Source organism: Sphaerodactylus townsendi, linkage group LG16 (assembly GCF_021028975.2).
Source record: "Sphaerodactylus townsendi isolate TG3544 linkage group LG16, MPM_Stown_v2.3, whole genome shotgun sequence".
In the NCBI taxonomy this organism is placed as follows: domain Eukaryota; kingdom Metazoa; phylum Chordata; class Lepidosauria; order Squamata; family Sphaerodactylidae; genus Sphaerodactylus; species Sphaerodactylus townsendi.
In genome coordinates, this window is record NC_059440.1 from 11,592,646 (window position 1) to 11,617,761 (window position 25,116).

General features: G+C 51.6%; 2 protein-coding genes across 9 annotated transcripts in view; both read left to right on the top strand.

Annotated features, from left to right (window-relative positions):
* Window positions 1–3,653: 3,653 nt before the first annotated feature.
* On the top strand, window positions 3,654–17,620 carry SCARF1 (scavenger receptor class F member 1). The gene is made up of 11 exons (XM_048519089.1): window positions 3,654–3,778; window positions 4,273–4,334; window positions 5,744–5,845; window positions 6,137–6,662; window positions 8,103–8,321; window positions 9,511–9,639; window positions 10,047–10,150; window positions 10,284–10,404; window positions 12,292–12,416; window positions 15,642–15,782; window positions 16,495–17,620. Exons 1-11 carry the CDS (start codon window positions 3,666–3,668, stop codon window positions 17,328–17,330), a joined length of 2,478 nt encoding a protein of 825 aa, XP_048375046.1. The 5' UTR covers window positions 3,654–3,665; the 3' UTR covers window positions 17,331–17,620.
* Window positions 17,621–21,455: 3,835 nt separating this feature from the next.
* Window positions 21,456–25,116, top strand: part of SLC43A2 (solute carrier family 43 member 2) — a 58,234-nt gene continuing 54,573 nt past the window's right edge. The window contains exons 1-2 of one of the 8 annotated variants that reach the window (XM_048519091.1): window positions 23,304–23,440; window positions 24,394–24,586. The gene's annotated coding sequence lies outside the window, so the exon portion shown is untranslated. The other 7 variants (XM_048519097.1, XM_048519090.1, XM_048519096.1 and 4 more) reach the window with 7 other exon arrangements.

Consider the following 25,116-nt stretch of genomic DNA (forward strand, 5'->3'; position numbering starts at 1 on the left):
GGTTGCAGTTCCAGCAGATCTCCCGGCCCCACCTGGAGGCTGGCAACCCTAATTCCCACCCTTCCTTCAGCTGTGAAGGATGGAATGAAAAGGCCATGATTGTGCCTTTTGCTCAGGAAGCTATCCTAAAATTGGCTGTTGTGGGTTTCCATCCTAAAATGATTGCTAATCTAAGGTAGCCAAAACAAAACAAAAACACAAAAAAAACACCCCAATCCCAAAGTTCAGGGGCGCCATTACTCAATGCACAATTTTCTTGAGTCAAGTGTGCCATGGTTCAGGAAAGTTTATATTATTTTAATGCATATTGTTGCTCCCGGGCTTTGGTTTCCTTTTGCCAGCGAGGTGTGGTGGTTGAGAGTGGTGGACTCTAATCTGGGGGACTGAGTTTGATTCCTCACTCCTCCACATGAAGCCTCCATTAAAGAGACAATTCCCCCCTTTGGACGCTTGGTGGCGCTCTTTGTTTATTTGTTGGTGGTCCACCTTTCTATCTATGACTCAAAGCAGATCCGGCTGAAGCTGCCAGCCACAGATGCAGGTGAAACATCAGGAGAAAATGCTACTGGAACACGGCCAGACAACCCGGAAAGCCCACAATACCCTAGTGATCCAATTTGTGTTGCAGAGCCAACCAGAAGTTTTTAAAAAAACAGTACTGAAGCAAAGCACAAGTGTTAATGTGACACCAAAATTACCCAATGGGATCCAACCTCTAGCAAAGTATACACAGCAGAATAGACCACCACAGTCCACAATAATTTATTCAAGTAATGTTATAAACCTTTTGTACAGCGCTGTTCTATTGCCTGAAAGGCCACTTGGGTAATTCAGTTTTGCATAGTTTGTGGAAGGTGGGGAGAGTGAGTTTTCTTGACCTCTGGCAAGCCAGAGAAAGCACATGTAGTGGGTTATCAATTCTGCCCACTTGCTCATCCCCTGTGTGCTCTTAGTTTGCCCAGTGCAAGGACCAGAGAGGCAGTATTGTATAGTGGTTAGAGCACTGGCCTAGGATCTCAGAAACCCTGGCTCAATTCCCCAAGTTGCCATGAAATTTTGCCGATTGACCCAGGGTGAGTCATTGTCTCTCAGACATGAGGATGAAAAGGAAGAGTTGTAGGCCGCTTTGGTAGAAAAGTGGGTGTAAGTAAATTAAATGTTTAAAATGGTCCCTTGGCACCCACCTTCTTATCTGAGCTATTCAGAGTGTTTGGGAGGGCTGTGATTGGCTGCAGATGTAGATTCCCAAGGTGCACTGGTGTTGGGGGGGGGGGGGAAGCTCCCCTTCCAAGGGCATCTATGAATTCTGTGTGAAAAGGCCTTCTACAAAAAAGAAAGAAAAACAGGGCTACACCAAGCAACACGCCAGCAAACCAAAACAGGAAGAAAGATTCCTGGTGATGGGTGATGGCTTTATTGTCACATAATGCCCCTCTGCGTTTCTTTGCATAAGCTTCATGGGGAGATCTATAAAAACATAACATTGCAATAAATATAACTAACAGAAGAAGCACATCTTTGTCATATTACAAGCTATTAGATTAATATTAATTAAAAAGACACGATAATAAAATTGATAATAAAACTGCAAAGATTGTCATGCCCTTATATAAAGCAGTGGTGCGACCGCACTTGGAGTACTGTGTCCAGTTCTGGTCACTGCATCTCAAAAAGGATATTGAGGAGATAGAAAAAGTGCAGAGAAGGGCAACGAGGATGATTGAGGGACTGGAGCACCTTCCCTATGAGGAGAGGCTGCAGTGTTTGGGACTCTTTAGTTTGGAGAGGAGACGGCTGAGGGGGGATATGATTGAAGTCTATAAAATTATGCATGGGGTAGAAAATGTTGACACAGAGAAATTTTTATCTCTTTCTCACAATATTAGAACCAGGGGGCATTCATTGAAAATGCTGGGGGGAAGAATTAGGACTAATAAAAGGAAACACTTCTTCACGCAACGTGTGATTGGTGTTTGGAATATGCTGCCACAGGAGGTGGTGATGGCCACTAACCTGGATAGCTTTAAAAGGGGCTTGGACAGATTTATGGAGGAGAAGTCGATTTATGGCTACCAATCTTGATCCTCTTTGATCTGAGATTGCAAATGCCTTAACAGACCAGGTGATCGAGAGCAGCAGCAGCAGAAGGCCATTGCTTTCACATCCTGCATGTGAGCTTCCAAAGGCACCTGGTGGGCCACTGCGAGTAGCAGAGAGCTGGACTAGATGGACTCTGGTCTGATCCAGCTGGCTTGTTCTTATGTTCTTAAAGATAAAATAAGTTTAAGGAAGGACACATGAATCAGTGTAAGAGAAGTAATTTATCAGTCACATGGTACCTGTTTTCCTTTTTAAAGAAAGGTTTTTTAGAAGGCCTTACACTTCACAAAACTGCAGATCACCCAGTGCAAAGCAAATTATTGCTTTAAAAGTTCAAGTGTGTAAAGCAGGAGTGCTCGAGGTTTCTAGGTGGGATGGGTGCTTTGGCCCTGCCTCCTTTTGAATGAAGCATCTGTAGGAACAGGAAAAAGATGTTTCCTGTGCATTAGTTGAGGTGGAGCCTTTGAAAAGGAAGAGAAAAACGAAAAACAATCTGCTCAGAATGCATGGATGCCCCTTGAGACATCCTTCGAGATTGGTTCCTTGAGGAATCGGCGAGAAATGCAACGTCTATCCATTCGCCATGTCTGAAGCTGGAGAAAGACTTGAAACATTTGACGTAGTCAGATTGAAGGAATGCTTCTGAGCATGTACAAAGTGCTTTCCTCATGCCTCTGCAACCGGCGCTGCTAATGAAGGGAAGGTCCACTGGGCCGACGAGTTTTCCTTGCTTGCTGGTGGGGCTGAGATAGGATTGGGGACACGGCCTAGGGAGCTAGAGAATAGCATAAGCATAAGCATTTTATTGTCATTGTGCACGCACAACGAAATTTACAGCAGCATTCCTCGATGCACACAATTTCAGACTCATACATCATCCTCACTTTCCCCTTCCTCCACCCATCCCTACACAGCCCCAAACACATCAATACGAAGCCGCGGAGTTTAGCATAGCCACAGCTCTAGAGTAGAAGCTGTCTCTAAGCCTCTTTGTTCTAGTTTTGAGAGACCTGTATCATCTGCCGGATGGTAACAGTTCAAAAAGAGAGTGTGCTGGATGAGATGGGTCCCTCAGAATATTTTGGGCTTTTTTGGCTCCAGGGGATACCTGGAGATCTCTCACTATTACAGTTGGTCTCCAAACAACCAAGATCAGTTCCCTTGAAGAACCGGGTCGCTTTAAAGGGTGGACTCTACGGCATGATACCCTACTGATGTCCCTCCACTCCCCAGACCCCACCCCACCAAATCTCAGGTGTTTCCCAACCTGGAGCTAGCAACCACATGAGAGAAGTCAGGGCCTTCACAAGCAGGTCTGAGCTTCCTGACGTCATGCCCTACAGAATGTGCTCCGGGAGCTTAGTTTTGCCTCCAAGGCAAGGCCCGTAAGTCTCCGCGGGCGCCTCGGCTAAGAATAGCCGGGGCCCCAGTGTGCGCATCCTGTCTCCCCCCAAGTTCCCAGTTGACTTCCTCAGGAAAAACCCAGGAGGAAATGGGAGGGAGAGGCTCAGCTCTGATGGGAGGCGGCTGTCGCGAGCAGGGAGTCTGTTCAGGGCCCCACAAAGATGAAGGAGCTGCTGCCTTTCTTGAGTCTCTTCTTGCAGATCCAGGGACCGCGGATCGGGACTGGCGCCTCTGAGCTGGACCCCAATGGGAAGCATGTCTGCCGGTCGGACAGGTAGGCCCCGTGGTTGTGGTGAACTAGATTAGCTTGTGCGCTCCAACACATGCCAGCTAGGTGATCTCTTGGGCTAATCACAGTCCTTTAGAGCTCTCTCAGCCCCATCTACCTCACAGGGTAAGGGGGCGGGGAGGGAAAGGAGTTTGAAAGCCCCTTTGAGTCTCCTTACAGGAGAGAAAGGGGGGGATATAAATCTTCTTCTTCTTCTTCTTCTTCTTCTTCTTCTTCTTCTTCTTCTTCTTCTTCTTCTTCTTCTTCTTCTTCTTCTTCTTCTTCTCTGTAGTCTGGAGATGAGCTGCAATTCCGGAAGATCTCCAGGTCCCACCTGGAGGCTGGCATCCTTACTTGCAGGGGGTGGTGGACAAGGGTGGTCATCAAGTACACGGAGCTGGCAAAGCGCCACGTTTCTGTTCTCCTCCGAGCAGCAGTTGTGGGGCTAGAATAAAGAAGGGCTTTGTGACTCCCCTTCCCCTCTGTCTCATCCTTGCCAGCCACACCCAAGTCCTCACCTGCTGCCCTGGCTGGAAGCAAGAAGGCCGAGAATGCCCAGTTGGTGAGTGTGTAAGTTTTGCCCCCCTTTTTGTCCGTCTCTCCTTTTGTCTTCCTCCCACACCTCTTTCCTCTCCTCCCTATTGCATTCAGCCTATAAGGTCCCTTCCGCACATACGGAATAATGCACTTTCAATCCACTTTCACAAGTGTTTGCAAGTGGATTTTGCTATTCCGCACAGTAAAATCCAGCTGCAAAGTGCACTGAAAGTGGATTGAAAGTGCTTTATTCTGCATGTGCGGAAGGGGCCTAAGCCAGGCGTGAGAAAGCGCTTTGTGCTAAGTGTAACCTCTACCTGTGGGTTCTGTGGGGCAGAACTTGGAAGGAATTGCAAAGAACGAAATTTAAAACAAAATGGTTTACTTCCTTAACAAATAACACTTTTAACATTAACATTTAACATTAACAATTTACAGTCCTTTTAGGTGGCATTTCAAGTCCTTATATTTACAATCTACTGATAATGCCAAGTCCAGTTCTTCCTGCTGGTGATTGGCTTATGAAGACTTCAGAGGCTTGGTGAATGGGATCCAAGATGATGAAGGTCCCCAAAAGAACTCCCATCAACTACATACACAGCAAGCCCTGAAACAATAAATTCTAACATTTACAATGTAGCAAAAATAAACAACTCCCTTCCCACTAGTCCCCAACAACTTTGCAGTTACCTTAAACAAGGTGTTAAGAGCTTATAAAGAATTAAATCAAGGTCCCAGCCTGGTAGCCTCAGAGCTTCCTCCAACTTCACCAGTTTTTGCAGCCTTCTGCTGCTTGGAGACTCCACCCCTTTCTGGGTCAACCCATTCTGGACATAGGGGTTACACTAAGCATCTTCTCTGCTCACGAGGGAGGGCAGGCTGTAGGGTTGCCAGCTCCTGGGCTGGGAACTACCTGGAGATTTCAGGGGTGGAGGCCGAAGAGGGTGGGACTTGGGCAGGGGAGGGACGTCAGTGACATATAATGCCATAAGGTCCATCTTCCAAAGTGGCTATTTCCTCCAGGTGAACGGATCTCTGTAGTCTGGAAGTCAGCTTTAATTCCAGCTCTCCAGGCCCCACCTGGCAACCACAGCAGAAGGAGTGGGATTTTCATGGGTTGCCGGCTCAGAGTGGGGAATTCCTGGAGATTTTTGAGGGTGGAGAATGGGGAGAGAAGGGGTTGGGGGTGGGAGAGGAACCCGATGGTGTCCATCCTCCAAAACAGCAGTTTTCTCCAGGGGGCACGTGATCTTTGTGGCCTGGAGATCAGTTGTAATTCTGGGACTTCCCCAAGTACTGCCTGGAGGTTGGCAAGGCTAGACTCTACCCAGTATTGGGCATGGCCAAATGGGGAACTGATGCCCTGGCCTCGCTGTTCATGCTGGCATGACCAGAGCGCTGAAGCTGTCTTTCACTTCCTTGTGCCCTCAACAGCTTTATGTGAAGGGGCTGTGGCTTGCCAAGAAGACGAGGTGTGTGTGCGACCCGGTCTTTGCCGCTGCAAACCTGGCTTCTTTGGGGCCAACTGTAATACACGTGAGTTTCAGTGGAGGGGCCGGTATGCAAATGAAACTGGAAATGAGTGATTTCTGTACTGACAACACCCTGTGCAGCAGTGAAATCTTGTTAGGTCTCGAACCTTGAAGCGATAACCGGACTCTGGTTTACCAGATCAGAGTCCGCTGCTCATGTGGAGGAGCGGGGAATTGAACCCAGTTCTCCAGATTAGAGTCCCCCTGCTCTTAACCATTATGCCATGCTGGCTCTAAGTTCAGGACAGCAGGACCCTCCCAATAGTTCCTTCTGTCCGTCTCGATTCCTTTGCAGGTTGTCCTGATGAATACTGGGGACCCGACTGCAAAGAGAGCTGCCTGTGCTATCCCTACGGGAAGTGTGACCCAGCCAGCGGAGAATGCACCTGTCACCCTGGCCACTGGGGGCCTCTCTGCCAGTTTGCCTGCCAGTGTGGGCCCAACGGCCACTGCAACCCCCTCACGGGAGCCTGCCGCTGCAAGCAAGGCTGGTGGGCGCCGGACTGCAAGAGGCAGTGCCAATGCAACTTGGGCGGTTCTCGCTGCGATCCAGCTACCGGGCGCTGCCTCTGCGACCCAGGGTGGTGGGGCAGGAAGTGCTCTTCGACCTGCCACTGCAACCGCTCGCCCTGTGCCCAGGAGTCTGGCCGTTGTGAGTGCAGGGCAGGGACGTGGGGGGCCACCTGCCAGCACCAGTGCCAATGCCTGCATGGGACCTGCAGCCCCCAAGACGGACAGTGCATCTGTGATGCCGGCTACCAGGGCCACAGGTGTACGGACCCCTGTCCTGCCGGAACCTTTGGGCCGCAGTGCAGATACAGGTGAGTGGCTGGGAAAAGAAACCCCGTTTCAACCCCGAAAACAAGAGGTAACCCTAAAGTGGCCTCTCTGCAAAGGCAAAGTGACTGGTCAGGGCAACCCAATTGCAAAAATAGATGCAAAATACCCATTGGCCTGAATGGAACTAGAATGTATGACAGAAATGCTTTGATTTGGGGAGGGGTTGTGGCTCAGGGAGTTTACTGTTTTATGCCAGTGCGATAAACCACTTAAATCAGTGTCTGCATTTTGTTTTTCATTATAAACTGAAAAGCACAGATCCCCCCCCCATCCCCCAATGAGACCAAGGCCCTGTGAGATCTTATGCAATTCCACAGGGCCTGTAAGCAGAGGTGTATCTAGGGAAAATCTGAGTTTTCTGGCCCCACCCCCATGCCATTTTGCTGGCTGCCCTCCCCCACCATGACCTAACAATGTTTTTTTTTGCACCAGGTCATCTCAAACGAGGAGGGGTGGGGGGCGATTCCCCCCCCCACGTGACTAAATGGCTGCAGCCCAGGGATATTGGACCCCATAGGTCCCCCTGTGTGGTACGCCCCTGCCTGTTGGTCAGAGTTGTTCCACCAGGCATATAGTTGAGGCTGCCATGTTACCATCTGACCTCGCCCTCCCCTCCCCTCTTTTTTCTTCATTCTGTCAGTTACCTTCAAGTCCCCCAGAAATCCTCATAGATATTAGATTATCTATCACGTGTTCATATGGTTAACAGTTGCAATTTGTTGGAATGTTTTAATGTTTAGCGTTTTAATTGTTTAAGTTGTTTACATGTTGTTTCATAAAACATGGTGAGCCGCTCAGAGCCCGAAAGGGGAGGGGGGCAGGTAAATGGAATGAAAATTTTAAAAAACCCACAATAAATAAGATGAGCATATTGAAATTCTTCACATGGTGGTATCGCATTTATCGGCCCTCGTGTGATTGTTTTGCTAAACGGATCCTGCTGTCAGCGCTTGGTGGGACTGAGAGGGCATCTGGGTTGAAGCTGCGTGGCGACGAACCGGCCCTCCTCTCCAGTGGTGGGATCCAAAAATTTTAGTAACAGGTTCCCATGGTGGTGGGATTCAAACTGTAGCGTAACGCCAATGGGCCTGGGCGGGGCATGACAGGGGCGTGATCGGGCATTCCAGGGGCGGGGCATTCCGGGGCGGGGCTGTGGCAAGGACACAGCCGCTGCACCGGTCCTTGGGCGGGAAACGAATGCACGCAGGCACAGGCTGCCACGCACGCCGGTGCACCTCCTGCTAGACTGCTTCAAGTTCTGCGCACTACTGCTGAGAGGAGGGCGTAACTAAGGCAAAAATCACATGGCAAAATCACCAATTAGTAACTCCCTCTTGGCACACACAAACAATTAGTAACCTACTCTCGGGAACCTGTGAGAACCTGCTGGATCCCACCTCTGCTCCTCTCTATTCTTACAGGTGTGGCCACTGCAAACAGAAGCAGCCCTGCTCTCCGGTAGATGGTTTCTGCCTGGCCTGTGACGCTGGCTGGAACGGGACCCACTGCAGTCAGCCGTGCCCGCGAGGGCTCTATGGGGAAAACTGTGCCCAGCTCTGCCCCCGCTGCTACCAAGGGGAAACGTGTCACCCACAAACAGGGGAATGCCGGAGCTGTGAACCAGGCCTCCGAGGCGCCAGGTAGGGACTCGGTTTGCCCCTTGAAATGTGGGTACGCTCCCTGCCGTGGCTGTGCGACAGCTGGGGCAACTCTGTGTCTGCACAGTCTCTTGAAGAAAGAGGGCAACCCCTGCAAGCAACTCAAAAAGAGGCAATGAAGCCAGGGATGGTGGGATAGGCAAGGGGCGGGTCTAGCGGTTTGGTGTGGCCCGCAGAAAAACAAATGCTTCCCCCACCCCACCCTAAGAATTCCAGCCTCCAAGTGGGACCCTGCAATCTCAGCTCATCTCCAAAGATCAGGTCCCCTGGAGAAATTGGATGCATTGGAGGGGAGCCAGTGCGGTGTAGTGGTTAAGAGCTGGTGGATTCTAATCTGGAGAACCGGGTTTGATTCCCCACTCATCCACCTGAGTGGCAGAGGCTTATCTGGTGAACCAGATGTGTTTCTGCAGTCTTACGTGCCTGCTGGGTGTCCTTGGGGTAGTCACAGTTCTCCTGAACTCTCTCAGCCCCATCTACCTCACAAGGCGTCTGTTGTGGGGAGAGGAAGGGAAAGGAGCTTGTAAGCCCCCTTGAGTCTCCTGACAGGGGAGAAAGGTGGGGTATAAATCCAAACTCCTCTTCTTCTAGACCAGGGGTCTTCAAACTATGGCCCTCCAGATGTTCATAACTACAATTCCCATGAGCCCTACCACTTAGCCATGCTTGCAGGGGTTAATGGGAATTAAGAACATAAGAACATAAGAACTAGCCTGCTGGATCAGACCAGAGTCCATCTAGTCCAGCATTCTGCTACTCGCAGTGGACCACCAGGTGCCTTTGGGAGCTCACATGCAGGATGTGAAAGCAAGGGCCTTCTGCTGCTGCTGCTCCTGAGCACCTGGTCTGCTAAGGCATTTGCAATCTGAGATCAAGGAGGATCAAGATTGGTAGCCATAGATCGACTTCTCCTTCATAAATCTGTCCAAGCCCATTGTCGTCCATGAACATCTGGAGGGTCTTAGTTTGAAGACCCCTGTTCTAGACCACTGAGGTCTTGCCAGCTGCATCCCTTACTCTCCAGGGATTTCTCAACCTGGGTCTGGAAACCTTCCTCCCACCCTTGGCAACCCTACCCCACCCCTGGAACCTAGTAGGGTGATAGCAACACAGCCCAGTCACTTCAAGGAAAAAGTCTCTATCTTCTGCCCACCTCTCTCTCTCCCTGCAGGTGTGACCTGCCCTGTCCCCCTGGCTTGTTCGGGAAGGGCTGCCTCTTTGTCTGTCCGAGCTGCTTCAACGGGAGCTGTGATCCAGTCTCAGGGACCTGTGTGTGCCAGGCTGGCTACTGGGGCATTAGGTAAAAGGGATGTACAGAGCTTTGGGGAGGGGACGGCAGCTGCTCCAGGCCATTCGGCGGCAGCGTGAAACTCGCCCTGTCTTCAGGAGCAGCAGTGGCGTAGGAGGTTAAGAGCTCGTGTATCTAATCTGGAGGAACCAGGTTTGATTCCCCGCTCTGTCGCCTGAGCTGTGGAGGCTTACCTGGGGAATTCAGATTAGCCTGTGCACTCCCACACACGCCAGCTGGGTGACCTTGGGCTAGTCACAGTTCTTCAGAGCTCTCTCAGCCCCACCTACCTCACAGGGTGTTTGTTGTGAGGGGGGAAGGGCAAGGAGATTGTAAGCCCCTTTGAGTCTCCTGCAGGAGAGAAAGAGGGGATATCAATCCAAACTCTTCTTCGTCTTCTTCTTCTTGTCTCCACACAGCTGCAACGAGACCTGCTCGGAAGGGCTTTATGGGTCTAACTGCTCTGAGACGTGCCAGTGTTCAGGGAACCCGTGCCACCCGTCTTCTGGGGAGTGTCGGTGGGGTAAGCGGCCTTTTGTCTCTCTTGTGACCTGGGGCTGATCCTGGTTTGAATTTGCAGTGTGGAAGTGGCTCGTGCCTGTTGGGATCCTGGGGGTTATTGTCCCTGTCCTGCCTGACTTTTGTTCTTCCTGCAGGAGGCAAGAGTCAAGAGCTCCTTCTAGCGGGCATTCTGGCCCCACTGGTGGTGGTCGTGTTGCTGGTCTGCGTTTGCTGCTGCTTCTGCTGCCAGTCAGCTCCAGTGGCCACCCGGGACAGGTATTTGCATTGAGCAACCAACTGTGCCAGAGAGTGGGAAATGAAAGCGGGGCTCCAGAAAATACATCTGTACTAGAAATCTTGCTGCAGCGAACCCTGGCCTTCACTACGCAGCAAAGACACGTGTAATTGTCCTATAGTCACTTCTGCACTGACCTCCAGTGTAGTGGTTAAGAGCAGGTGGATTTTAATCTGGAGAACCGGGTTTGATTCCCCACTCCTCCACCTGAGTGGCAGAGGCTTATCTGGTGGATGTGTTTCCACATTCCTACATTCCTGCTGGGTGACCTGGGGCTAGCCACAATTCTCCCAGCCCCACCTACCTCACAAGGTGTCTGTTGTGGGGAGTTGAAGGGAACGGGGTTTGTAAGCCACCTTGAGTCTCCTTACAGGAGAGAAAGGTGGGGTACAAGTCCAAGCTCCTCCTCCTCTTCTTCTAAATGGGAAGGGGTTTTCTTCCTGTTTCCACGCCGCATTGTGGGGGCTTTCAACCACCTTCTGGTTCCCCCTTTTCTGCTAACTTTCCTTAATCTGCTTTACTGTGATCTTTTTCAAAAAGATCTCAGCAAAGCCTGGGCGGTTGTCAACCAGATGGGAAAGACCGGATCTTTCCTGGTCCCATCCACTTTGGGCCAGTATCAGGGCACCCACAAATTCCTATGGAGTTAAAATGCTGGGGCATATGGGAGCCATAGACTGTATTGGCAGTCGCATCAGCTTTGGCGTATGGAATCTTTGGAATGTAAAAAACACTGGTGTCAGCAGACTGAACAGGAAATGCGTGGTGATGGTTGAGGTATTCAAATGCCTAGTCTCAGTTCCAAAAGAGTTCAGACAGGATAGAAATATAGAGACACAGACCTGGAAAAGACCTCAAGGGTCATCTAGCCCAACATCCTGTACAACACAGATAATTCACAACTATTCTTCCCCCAGTGATCCCTGCTCTATGCCCAGAGGAGGGTAGAAGAAGAAGAAGAAGAGTTTGGATTTATATCCCACCTTTCTCTCCTGTAAGAAGAGTCAAGGTGGCTTACGAGCTCCTTTCCCTTCCTCTCCCCACAACAGAGCCTTTGTGAGGTAGTTGGGGCTGAGAGAGTCCCGAAGAACTGTGACTAGCCCAAGGTCACCCAGCAGGAATTTAGGAGTGCGGAAATACATCTGGTTCACAAGAGAAGCCTCTGCCACTCAGGTGGAGGAGCGGGGAATCAAACCCGGTTCTCCAAAAAAAACACCTCCAGAATCCTTGGCCACTCTGGCTAGGAAGAAGATTTCCTTGCTGGTCCCATAGTGGCAGTCAGCTTCACCCTGGTCATGTCAGAAGGGGCCACAAGAGCCAAGCACTGATTCATCCCTTCTTGCCCTCCCTGTCGTGATCTGCCTAAGATCACCGCAAATGGAATGTTTCTCCAGGCACAAAACTCCCAGCATATGGAAAAATACCATGCCAAAGAATAGGCTAGTTTTCTACCTGCAGGGATTTTTTTTAAAACATGGAGTAGTCAGTCATACACGCTTCCATTTACAGATGGGGGGGTGTAACTCAGCAAGGGGGGGTGGAATGTGGCTCATGCTTCCTGTTGTTGCTTCCTGTGGTAGCAACTGTTATGCCAGCTCTTGAGTTCCTAGTACCGTGGTGGCGAACCTATGGCACTCTAGATGTTCATGGACTACAATTCCCATCAGCCCCTGCTAGCATGACCAATTGGGGCTGAAACTCATGGCCCTCTAGATGTTATGGACTACAGTTCCCATAATCCCCCGCCAGCATCGTGCTAGCAGGGGATGATGGGAACTGTAGTCCATAACATCTGGAGGGCTGCGAGTTTGACACCTGTGTCCTAGTATATTAGTGTGAAATCCACTTCTGTTTATTTCTTGTCCTAGGGTGCCAGCTCCTGATGGTGCCCCAGTCTTCCAGGTGAAGCACCATATGCAGGGGGCGCTAGCCAACTTCCACTCCACCTTCCCCTGCTTCTCCTTGAGGGACTACAAGCTTCCACGGGTGACAGGTAAGAAGGGAACCCCCAGCCCACCTGTGCCCAGCCCAGCCCAGGTTTGCTCTCTTGGCTAAATGGTGTAAACATTCCTGTAAAAGAGCCCAAATCCACATTTGGTGCTCCTAAAATATGTCTGAAATTGTGTAATAAAGTCATTGTCTCCCAGGGCATAGACGCAGAGGCGGAGCTACAAGGGGACCGGGGTGGGGGGCGTGCGCATTGCACTGGGCGCGTGCCTGGGGGTCAGCCAAAATTTCCTGTTTGTTTTTTGTATTTTTTAGTGTTTTTCAGTTTCTGGCCTGAAGGGGGCTCAGTTTTTAGGCTAGCAGCACCAACATTTCCGAGAGTTTTTGGGGGACTCTCCTGATGATACCACCCAAGTTAGGTGAGGTTTTGTTCAGGGGGTTCAAAGTTATGGACTCCCAAAGGAGGTGCCCCCATCCCCCATTGTTTCCAATGGGAACTAATAGACGGGGGCTACACTTTTGAGAGCCCATAACTTTGGACCCCCTGAACCAAACTTCACTAAACCTGGCTGTTATCATCAGGAGAGTCTCCTAAAGATACCCAGAAATTTTGATGCTGCTAGCCTAAAAACTGTGCTCCCTGCAGGCCGAAAACTGAAAAAAACACTAAAAAATACAAAAAACACTAACAAACATGGGGGGGCAGCAAAAAAACAGATTTTGCACCGGGCTCCATTTTCCCTAGCTACGCCTCTGCATGGACGGTGTCTGGTCTGATGCTCCAGAAGACTAGCCCTACTGGCAGCCCCGATTTGCAAGAGCTGAGCTGACACTGAGAATTTGAGAAAGGTTGACCAGTAGGTGGTGCTCTGGGCTAGGAGGAATTAGGCACCGTGCTCAAGGACCCAACTGGATTGGGCCCCAGTCGAGTAAGTCCTTTGGATGCTGTTAAGTTTCTGGGATTTCCTAAAGTAAACAGTTTCCCTAACTTGCTCCCTGAACAAGGATATAAACACCAAGCTTGGAAGGAGGCCCCCAATTCACAGTGGAAGAGATGAAGGGGGGCTTATTGGATTTATTTAAAACATTTCCAGCCACTTTTCTATCTTGCGGAGCTCATGGCAGCTTACAGTGCAAATAAAACAATAATGATAAAAACCAAAAGAGTCCCTAACAGTCTAGAGACCAAAATACTGTCTTGCAAGGCAGAATAACCAGTCAGAGATATACCTGGAGCTACCAACCCAATGATCCCTTGCCCATTAGTGAGACAGTGTGGTGTAGTGGTTAAGATCAGATAGACTCCAATCCAGTGGTGGGATCCAAAAATTTTAGTAACAGGTTCCCATAGGGGTGGGATTCAAACTGTGGTGTAGCGCCAATGGGGCTGGGCGGGGCACAACGGGGGTGTGGCCGGGCATTCCAGGGGCGGGGCATTCCTGGGCGGGGCTGTGGCAAGGATGCAGCTGCTGCGCCGGTCCTTGGGCGGGAAACGAATGCACGCAGGCGCAGGCTGCCACCCACGCCGGTGCACCTCCTGCTAGACTGCTTCAAGTTCTGCGCGCTACTGCTGAGAGGAGGGGCGTAACTAAGGCAAAAATCACGTGGCAAAATCACCAATTAGTGACCCCCTCTCGGCACACACAAATAAGTAGTAACCTACTCTCGGGAACCTGTGAGAACCTGCTGGATCCCACCTCTGCTCTAATCTGGAGAACTGGGTTTGATTCCCTACTCCTCCGCATCAGCGGTGGACCCTTATCTGGTGAACTCGATTTGTTTCCCTGCTCCTAAACATGAAGTCATAGTTATAGTTCTCGTAGAACTCTTCCCCCCCACCTGACAGGATGTCTATTGGGGGACAGAAAGGAAGGAGTTTAAAAGCTGCTTTGAGACTCCTTACAGTGGAGCAAAGCGGGGTATAAATCCAAACTCCTCTTTTTCTCTACTTTTATGGAAGGATCACACTCACTCTATGGCCCCTTCTGCACACGCAAAATAATGCGTTTTCAGACCACTTTCACAACTGTTGGCAAGTGGATTTTGCTATTCCGCACAGCAAAGAGCACTGAAAGCAGTTTGAAAGTGCATTATTCTGCATGTGCGGAATAAGCCTATGATTATCTGTCCTGTGAAACTGATGGCACTGGAAACTTTTTAAAAAGTTCATATTGTATACTGAGTTGAGTTAGGGTTGCCAGGTCTCCTTGGGCCACCAGTGGGGGATCTGCGGGGCAGGGGTGCCAGATCAAGGTTGGGAAACCCCGGAGGATTTGGGGAGAGAGCCAGGGGAGAAAAGGGACCTCAGTGGGGTATAATCCCATAAAGTCCATCCTCCAAAGCATCTCTTTTCTCCAGGCGAACTGATTTCTATAACCTGGAGAACTGCAATTTGGGAGGATGCCCAGGTCCTACCTGGCAGCTGGCATCCCTAAGTGGTGTTGAAACCAGGAGTTTTGCAAGCAGATCTGTTTATTTGATTCCCACCTTGCCCTTTCCGGAAATGTATCTCAGGACAGCACATGAAGTCCCCTTCCTTGTAATTCTCATAAGAGTCTGAGCAGAGTTTTGAACCCTGATCTCTCCAGTCCTGTTTGTGACCCTCTGACTGCTACCCACACGCTGGGTCTCCATACACAGATCGGTCTATTTGTGCACCAGGCTAACGTTGTGTGGTTTGTTTTACTCTGGCTACTTAGGAACAGGGACGAAGCATACTTTGCCCCCCTCCCCTTTTTTTTCCTGCTGATCAAGAGCTCATGCTCTGGCGGGTAACAGCACAAACAAGTCTGACCTTTACCGGAGGTCCCTCGGGCTGACGGGGCACATTCCACAAAGCAAGACATGGCTGGTGGCCTCCTCCTTGGCTAGACGGGATCCAAGGCAGAGCGGGCAGGAAAAGCTGCCTGTTCTTGGGGTGGGGTGGGGGGTGATCCACAGGGCCTTTTGATCTTGCCACACTCTCTCTTTCAAGAGAGAGCCAGCGTGGTGTAGTGCTTTAGAGCAGGTGCACTCTAATCTGGAGAACCAGGTTTGAGTCCCTGCTCTGCCACTTGAGTTGTGGAGGTGTACCTAGTGAACTAGATTAGCTTGTGCACTCCAACGCATGGCCGCTGGGTGACCTTGGGCCAGTCACACCTCACAGAGTGTTTGTTGTTGGGGGGGGGGAAGGCAATTGTAAGCCCCTTTGAGTCTTCTTACAGGAGAGAAGGGTGGTGGTGGTATAAATCCAAACTCTTCTTCTTTGCCTTTCTCCCTCCCATTTGGGCAGTCTCCCACCATGATGCTGAGATCCCCTTCACCCCCAGCTTCCTTGAATCCCCCTCCGCTGCGTGGCCCGTGGACAGCTCTTTCTCTGATATGGACACGGACGAGGATTACGTCCCAGCCTGCCACCTCCCTCCCAGTAAAGGTAAAGTTTTGTGGGTGAGGCCTTTCCCTCAGTTGTGCTAATGTTTAACTGGCTCCCTGGGGAAAGGAACTTGTGGGTCACACAAAGGGGACAAGGCCTTGATTCAGTTTTCTGCCTTCTGCCTCGCCCCCCCCCCCTCCAAAGCATCCCAAATCTTCAGGGTTCCAAAAGGAAGCTCGTTCAATCCCATTCCTGCCTAACTGCAGACTCTACACCTAGAGTGGCCAACCTGCGGGGGGTGGGTGGAGATTTCCTGCTATGACAACTGATCTTTAGGCAGTGGCGTAGCGCCAAGGGGAGGGGGTGCGTGATGCACCAGGCGCTTGACAGTGTGGGGGCGCGGAGAGGGCATGGAGGGCAGGGGTGCGGGACACACGCAAGCCCCGGACACAGTTCCCCCTCACTCCGGCCCTGTCTTTAGGTGACAGAGATCAGTTTATCTGGAGAAAATGACTGCTTGGGAAGGTGGACTGTACAGGATTATTTATTTATTTTTAAATTTATAGCCCGCCCTTCCCAATAGAGCTCAGGGTGGCGAACATCAATATAATTATACCCCCTTGAAGTCCCTCCCCCTCCCCCAACCCCACCCTCTTCAGGCTCCATCTTCAAAATCTCCAGGTGTTTTCCAACCTGGAGTTGGCAACCCTATGCATATCTATAGGGAATGCTAGCGTGGCAGTTTCCTGACCGCCCCGCCCTTTTCTTTCAGCTCCAGATCCCGAGCCACAGCCGGGCCTTCTCCCTGAGGCGTCGGCCCTGAATCTGGAGCCCTTTGCCATCCCTCGCACATCCAGCATTGCCAAGGCCAAGAGACCCTCCGTGTCCTTTGCCGAAGGAACCTGCTTCGGCCCCCAGAGTCCCAGGGGCTCCACCGAAGCCATCCACTTTGCACAGAAACCAAAGGTGGCACAGGGCTTCTCCCAAGTTGCCTTGTTCCACCAGCCTGCCCTGGGCCGTGAAGAGGACGATTCGCCAGAGAGCTGTTACGAGAACTTGGAGGCTGGCTCGTGGGTGGAGGACGGTCACCAGCCCTCTCCACGGAGCACCACGGGTGGCCACAGAAAACGAACCTCCGGTTCCCGGAGCGTGGCACAGCGAGTGGAAGCTCTGGAGGCAGCGTTGTCCGCTCAGGGCAAAGAGCCGAGCATCACCACCATTTATGTGACGGTGGGCAAAGGGGAAGGGCCAAGCCAAGCCCCGGAGAAACAGCCAGGGAGCCTGCAGAGGGAGGGGCCCAAGCTTGGGAGGAGCGTTGAGGGTCTCCAGTTGCCCCCCAAGAAGAATCCAGACTCAGACAAAGGTGCTAGGGGGCAACCATCCCAAGGCAAGCCAGACCTGGAATCCACGTCCACCAAGGCTGAGGCCCAAGGCCTTCTGGGATGTCTGCCAACTCCTCCTTGCAAGGAAGCTGAACAGAATCAGTGTCATAGCCAAAGCCATAGCCGGCCAGAGATGGAGACTGGAGGAGACACCTCCAAGGTGGAGTCCCAGGAACCAAAGTACGAGAACGTCTCTGGGTTGGTCCAGCGTCCCGTAGCTACCTAAAGACTTCGTCTCAAGGACAGCTTTGGAGAAGCCGAGGTGGCCTGGGGAGCAACCTGAGCTGCAAGCTGGACGTACTGGCAGCTAGATTGCCCCGGAGGAGCACAGACTTCTTTTTTACCCTCTTGCACCTTCTCCTTTAGCCCTGATGAGACACAACCCTTCAAGAGCACCCAAGTGGGCAAAATGGACCCATGGAGCTGAATGCTAAGGCCAGCTGTGACAACTTTGATGCAGACCCCTTCTTGTGCTTCAGAAATGGAGACAAGACAATGGCAGGAGAGGCTGAAGGAAGAAGAAGAAGAGGAGGAGGAGGAGGAGGAGGAGGAGGAGGAGGAGGAGGAGTTTGGATTGATATCCTCCCTTTCTCTCCTGTAAGGAGACTCAAAGGGGCTTACGATCTCCTTTCCCTTCCCCCCCAACAAATACCCTGTGAGAGCTCCCGAAGAACTGTGACTAGCCCAAGGTCACCCAGCTGGAGTGCACAAGTTAATCTCAAACCATCTATTAAATACACTTTGGGCCCTTCCCCCTATCTATATAACTTGGACAGCCAGTCAGGAGGGCTTTCACACTCACTAGATGTGATGCTCTTCCCTCAGCAATGCTTGAGGGCAGATTTAAAAAAATTCCATATATCGACAGGCTTTCTCCATGTGATATGGGGGAAATAGAGACCCTGACACATATTTTTTTACGATGCCCCACTCACAAAGAAATGAGGGCAAAACTGTTTGACTCTCTTCCAACATCAATTTTTCTTGGCCCTGAGGATTGTGCCATGGAAAGACTATTAGAAGATGCCAATTCGAATATAACCAGAGAGGTGGCAAAATTCAGTGCTTATGTGGTTAAAAGGCGTGGACAAGTAGGGCAATAAAAATAGGAACTTTGGATCAATGATTTTATCTTTTATTCAAATTTTATTTCAGTTTTTAACTTGAACTTATGTTATGGTTTGGACCAGGGGTCCCCAAACTTTTTAAACAGGGGGCCAGTTCACTGTCCCTCAGACTGTTGGAGGGCCGGACTAAAAAAAACTATGAACAAATTCCTATGCACAAATGATTGTAAAATGTTTGATTTCACCTTTCAGCCTTTCTGTCATGGTCTATTTTTAGAACAGTGACCAAAGTATGTCAAGTACAGGGTGGGCTCCAAATATTGTTGGGGAGGCTGTGGAATACCTTCCCCTGTAAAAAAAAAAAAAAGCAGAACTTTCCCAATGAAGCATTCCATCTAACCCAGGATCAGGTATCTTCCTGGGTTCTTTCCTCCCTAGCAGCCAGCGAGCGATTCGCCAGCCTGGCTGATGCCAATGGGAGTGAGGCGGAACAGAAAGCCTGAGAGCAACACATGGAGTAGCTGAGAGGGAAGGGCGGAGCAGGCGTTGCCACATGTAAGGTTTCCAACTCTGGGTCAGAACATTCATGGAGATTTGGGGGTGCCATCATGTAACTGCAATCAACAGCCGTTGGGGCCGGTTCCTCCTCTCCCTCAAGCCCCCACTGCACATGAATGGAGCCATTGCCGCCATGCCTGGCGGGCCGGATAAATGCCTTCAGGGGGCCACATGTGGCTCCCGGGCCGTAGTTTGGGGACCCCTGGTTTGGACAAACAGTCTTTGGAAACTTGTTACCTCAATTTTATTTTGTATCTGGTCTGGAAATGTACTATCTGGATTTTATATTTTATATCTGATATTTTCTGGTCTTTGACCGAAATAAAATATTGATTGATTGATTGATTGATTGATTGATTGATTGATTGATTGAGTGCACAAGTTAATCTGATTCACCAGATAAGCCTCCACAGCTCAAGTGGCAGTGGAGGGGGAATCCAACTCGGTTATCCAGATTAGAGTGCACCTGCTCTTAACCACTACACCACACTGGCTCTCATATATGTTAGGTTATTTTTGCGAGTAATAAATATATAAGTGGTGTTGACATTCAGTAGTTGTACATTTATTGGCCCTTACATTTTCTTGACCTTCTAAATACTTAAGTCTAGTTTTGTAGGGTTATGTTTGTTCCCTGTCTGTGTGAAGCTTCCACTCCCTTACCCCAAGTGGGCAATCTGTGATGCTGCCTGGCTTCATGCTCACCCCACCAGCCAGCTAGGTTGTAGCAACAGGGCCAGGTACTCCGGCCATACTTGGTCCCTTTGGTCTTCTTAGACCTCACTCAAGTTGAATGAGTTAAAGAACCATTCCAGAGTGCACCCATGTTGGTCTGTAGCACAACAGCTAAATCTGAGTCCAATAGCATCTTGTTGTTCTCAAAGGTACGCCAACAAAGGAGGGGAACAAACTCAACGCTACAAAACGAAAATTAAGTATCTGGAAGGTCAAGAAAATGTTTAAAGAGCCAGCGTGGTGTAATGGCGGGGCGTAACATCCATTGGGCAGTTTGGGCCATTGCCCAGGGCATCGGAATTTTGAGTCATGTGGGGGCATGTGAGCAATCCGTTTTTAGTTTTTGTTGTTTTTTCACATTTTGGCCTGCAGGGGGTGCATTTTTGGACGTATCAGCACCAAAATGTCAAGGTATGATCAGGAGATTGTCCTGATGATACCCCCCAGGTTTGGTGTGGTTTGGGTCAGGGGGGGCAAAGTTATGGACCCTCAAAGGAAGTGCCCCATCCCCCATTCTTTCCAATGGGAGCTAAGGAGATGGGGGCTACCCTCTTGAGGGTCCATAACTTTGGCCCCTCTGAACCAAACTGCACCAAACTTGAGGGGTGGCGTCAGAACAGTCTCCTGATGATATGCTGCAATTTTGGTGCCAATACGTTTAAAAATGCACTCCCTGCAGGCACCAATGACCTGGTGCCAAAAAATTTTTTGGGGGGTTCTGGTGGGGTGGCTGCCCAGGGGGGGGGATCCCAACTCAGTTTTTGCCCAGGGCTCCAGTTTGCCTCGTTACGCCCCTGTGTAATGGTTAAGAGCAGTGCACTCTATTCTGGAGAACTGAGTTTAATTCTTCGCTCTGCCACTTGAGCTGTAGAGCCTTACTTGGTGAATCAGATTAGCCTGTGCACTCCAACACATGCCAGCTGGGTGAATTTGGGCTAGTCACAGTTCTTCGGAGCTCTCTCAGCCCCACCTTGCAGGGTGTTTTCTGGGTGGGGGGGAAGGGGAAGGAGATTGTAAGCCCCTTTGAGTCACTTTACAGGAGAGAAGAACCCCTCCTCCTCTTCCTCCTTCTCCTCCTCCTCCTCTTCCTTCTCCCTTCCCCACCCCCCGACTGGACTTTGAATAAACAGAATGGGGAATGCTGTTTGTCCGGCCAGTTGCTTGGAGTGTCTTCATTGAGGTAGACCGGTCTGTGTGCTTCATAGCCCTAGAACATCACCCCTCCGGGAGCTATGCAAAGGACCACTGAAGGCACAAGGGCATCCAAAATAGTGTTGCTTGCTTGAAGGGGCGAGAGTCGAGACATCCGGCCAGGGAAGGGTTGGAGCTGTCAGGTGCTGTAACAGGGAATCCACCCTGTCCCGGCACACAGGATGCGATACTATAGATGACAATGTATACAGAGTGCATTTCTCACATTGCTGTGAAGACTTAGCCAGCCTGTCCATCTACTGGGGGAAAGAATCTAAGGCCGTGGGCCTGATAAACAGGCTCGGCTGCTTTCATTTTTCATTCAAAATACTGGTCTGGATACAGAAACCTTCCACCTCTCTTGCAGGGCTGTTTAGCTCAGGGGTGACCGTGTACATCTCTTCTTTTGCAGCCCCCAGGCAGCCCTGCCTTGCTGAAAGAGCTTTGATTTGGGGTGTTGTGGGGTTTCCGGGCTGTATGGCTGTGTTCCAGTAGCATTTTCTCCGGACGTTTCGCCTGCATCTGTGGCTGGCCGTACCCCAGTGATTCCGGCCATGAAAGCCTTCCACAACGCATTGAGCTTTGATTTGCTTGCTGGAGGACTTTGCCCTGTAGGTGGCACCGGTGCCCAAGTGTTCGGCGCCTGTTGACGGGCACCGGCTACAGCTTGCCTGAGCCGGTCTAGCTCTGCTGCGTTCCAAGGGAGCGGCTTTTTGTGTCCCTCGGCCTTCTCTGTTCCTTCGGAGGAGGCTGCGAGCCGAAACTCCTCGGCCGGCTTTCTGAGCCTCTGCCTGCCGGCGTTCTCCTTCATCTCGATGGCCTGCGGGGCTGGGAATCCCACCCACCCCCCACCCCCAGCATACCAAGTGCCTTGAAGAAGTCCTCCCATTGCTGAATCCTGAGACAGCAAGTAAATGAGAAAGAACCATGGGGTTTAGGGTTGCCAATCTCCAGGGGAGGCCTGGAGACCCCCCAGAATTGCCACTTACCGATCAGGGGAACTGATCTGCCAATTACTGAGATCAATTCCCCTGGAGAAAGGGGCTATTTTGGAGGGTGGCCTGCATGGCGTTGGACCATGCCAAAGCCCCTCCCACCATTTGCTCCTGGCTCTATCCCCAAATCTCCAGGAATTTCCCAGCTTGAAGCTGGCAGCCCCAGCTTGCCAGTTTTTTGGGCATTGGGGTGCTGTGTGGTTTCCGGGCTGTATGGCCGTGTTCTAGCAGCATTCTCTCCTGACATTTCGCCTGCATCTGTGGCTGCCATCTTTGGGCATTCTTAATCAAGCGGTCGTGGATGGTACCATCTATTCGCAGCTGGCTTATGGCAAACCCTGAATGGGGTTTTCAAGGCAAGAGGTATTCAGAGGTGGGGGGGGGGGGTGCCGTTGCCTGCCTCTGCATAACAACCCTGGAGAATGCCTTGACCAGATTGGACCACCGTAGGCCGGCAGACTGTTTCCAGATACTGTCACCCAGACCCTTCAGGCGAGCTTCCGATTGTATTACATCCGCTTCCCTGCACCCCCAGCTAAATTCTTTCAGAAGGCTGTCGGGCAAGATCGGAAGGCTTTCCCTGCCTCCGGCAACTGGCACCCTGAGCCCTGCCCTTCTTTTGTGTTTGTGTAAAGTGGTCTCAAGTAGCAGCCAGTTTAGGGCAACCCAGTAGGATTTCCAAGGCAAGAGACAAAGGTGGTTTGCCGCTGCCTGTGTAGTGACCCAGCACTTCCCGGGGGGGGGGGGGTCACAAACCCTGTCCTATTCTGTTTGTGTAAAGTGGTGTCAAGTCACAGCCAACTTATGGCAACCCAACATGGTTTTCCAATCAAGAGACTAACAGAGGTGGTTTGTCATTGCTGGCCTCTATGTAGCAACCCTAACCTGTCTCAGTGGTCCCCCCTCCACCAGGGCTGACCCTACTTCGCTTCTGAGATCTGACAAGATCAAGTTAGCTTGGGCCATTTTTGGACTAGGGACTTTCCTCGGTAGCTGTGTGGAAGAATAAATGAGCCTTTCGAGCTACAGGAAGCCTTATGTGTTGTTTAGGTTGCTATAGTGCATCACAGTCGCTCTCTGTGATCCAACCTGGAAAAGTGCTTAACTCCTTGAGGGCCAGCCTGCTTTCATGGGCTTGGATCCTGCACTCTGCTAAGCCAGGCAAAAGCCACCCCCCCCCCCCTCCTCACTCAGCCAGGCCTGCGCGATGAACTGCAACTGCATCAGTAAAACACCCCAGTAAAGGGGCCCGATCAAACGCCTGGTAGGATAAGGCAGTTGGCATGGTTGGTATCCGAGAGAGGTGCGGAGGGAAGCGGCTGACAGCACCTCAACACCCCCCATCTTCCGCGGGGATTTGCCCACAATGCCAGGGACGCCACCCACAGATCTCCCCTTTGGGCAGAACCACCGCAGTGCCCCAGGAAGCACCTTTCCATCGTCTGCCTGCGGAAGGGAGTCGTTCCTCTGCCCGCACCCCGGCCATCAAGCCGGGCTCGCCGAGGGGCGCTCCGTGCATGCTCAGAAGCCGTTTCCCGGGGCCACGCCAAGCAAGCCCCTTCCGGGCCGGGGGCTACGAGCGGGGCTGGACAGCGCCTCCGCGCCGGGCCGGGCCGGCAGATGCCGGTCGCGCTCTGATTGGCCGCGGCGGGGCTGGAAACAGATCGGGGACCAATCAGCGGCCCCGCCTTTCGGCTCCCACCAGGAGAATAAAGGAGGCGCCGCGCCGCGCCGCCGGGAGAAGCCAGTGCAGTCGGCGGCGGGGCTGGTGCCGGGCCGAGCCGAGCCAGGTGAAGCAGCCGCTGCGCTCCTCGCGTACCGGTGCGCGCGCGCGGCCGTCCTTCTGCGCCTCGGGCTCTGCGGCTGCGGCGAGCTGGAGGGTGGGGGCGCCGGGCCGGCCTCCCCCCGTCCGTCCCCTCTTTCCTTCCCGGCGCCGCTTCTCCCAGCGCCCGCGGGCACCCGATTGGGCCTTCCCGGGAGCGGGGCCTTTGCAGCGCTTGCTCCGCGCTCTATCCATCCGCATCTGCGCCAGTCTTCTCCCGGGTGGAGGCAGCCGGACAACGGGGCTGTTAGTGGGGAAGGAAGGGGCGCGATGGGGGGCGGGGGCAGCGTCGGACTCTCCCCGTAAACAGCTCGGGGGCGGTCGGGCTAAAGGGAGGGGGAGCAGCGGCATGCCCTCTTCTTGCTCCGACCCCGCAGGATCGGGGCCCAGGGGGGTCTCCTTACATCCGCTTCCCTGCACCCCCAGCTAAATTCTTTCAGAAGGCTGTCGGGCAAGATCGGAAGGCTTTCCCTGCCTCCGGCAACTGGCACCCTGAGGTATACTGCCTCTGAATGGGGAGGTTCTGTTCGAGCTCTGAAAGAATCCCCCACTGACCTGTCTAGGCCAAGCTACGTATATCTTGGGTGAAGAATTCCAGATGTTCATTAAGCAACAGTTGTTTCTTTTTCTGGCTCGAACCCGCTGCCCAAGTTCTAGTGTAAGGAGGCAAACCGGCTGCCCTCTTCCTCTTTATGACGTTCATAACACTGTAAGTATTTGCGGGGGCTTCCTCTTCTCATCCTCCTTTTTGTTTCTTGAGAAGCTCCGAATTTTGTAACCTTTCTTTGCCAGAAAACCCTGCTTGGTTGTCTCAGTTGACCTTTTCCAGCATCTTTCCCTAGTTCTGCCATATTCTTGTTGAGGTGAGAGGGGCCCAGCTGTTTTATACATCTATGCTCTTTGTATTCTCTTTCCTAATAGCCTCTTGTATGGAGCGCAGCTCTTCCACCCCTCCCTCTTATTTCCTTTGCCCTCCACAACCCCGGAGTTTCTTTTCTGAGGAGTCACCACCAGATCAGACCCTGCCACCACCCTCTGGAATTGTACTTTCCTGTCTGAGCATCGTTGCCTTGACCCACTCTGGACCTTAATTCCTTCCCTTGGGGCGGAAAAGGTTTGTTCTTTGCTTCCTGTTTCTTACCCAGTTAGCATGCCATTTTCTGGTGTAACTTCTGTGCTACTTAAGATTCTAGAGCAGTGATGGCGAACCTTTTCAAGACCGAGTGCCCAAATTGCAACCCAAAACCCATTTATTTATTGCAAAGTGCCGGCAATTTAACCTGAATACTGAGGTTTAAGTTTAGAAAAGCTGGCCGGTTGGCTCGAGGCATCGTTACTTTCGGGGAGCAAGCTTGAGAGTGGTAGTCGGTGGCTTTGCTTTGAAGCAGTGGAGTGCAGCTCTGTCCAACAGGTGAATCACAACCCTAGGAGGGTTTACTCAGAAGCAAGCCCCATTGCCAGCAACTGAGCTTACTCCCAGGTAAAGGATCGCACTTTAGTTCTTTGCATGAAAATCAGTGGGGTTTAACAGCGCTTAACAGGGTTACCTATACTGCTTCCCCAAAACTAGATCTTAGGTTTAAGGCTAATAATTGAGCCCAGCAGCCCAAGCCAGCCTGGATGTGTGGGCGGGGGGGGGGGGGG

Excerpts from the sequence above, each read along its gene's own strand:
- SCARF1 (XM_048519089.1), top strand. The coding sequence starts at position 3,666 with ATGAAGGAGCTGCTGCCTTTCTTGAGTCTCTTCTTGCAGATCCAGGGA. Across the intron at positions 8,322-9,510 it reads CCAGGCCTCCGAGGCGCCAG|GTGTGACCTGCCCTGTCCCC; the intron begins GTAGGGACTCGG and ends CTCTCCCTGCAG. Across the intron at positions 9,640-10,046 it reads GCTGGCTACTGGGGCATTAG|CTGCAACGAGACCTGCTCGG; the intron begins GTAAAAGGGATG and ends GTCTCCACACAG.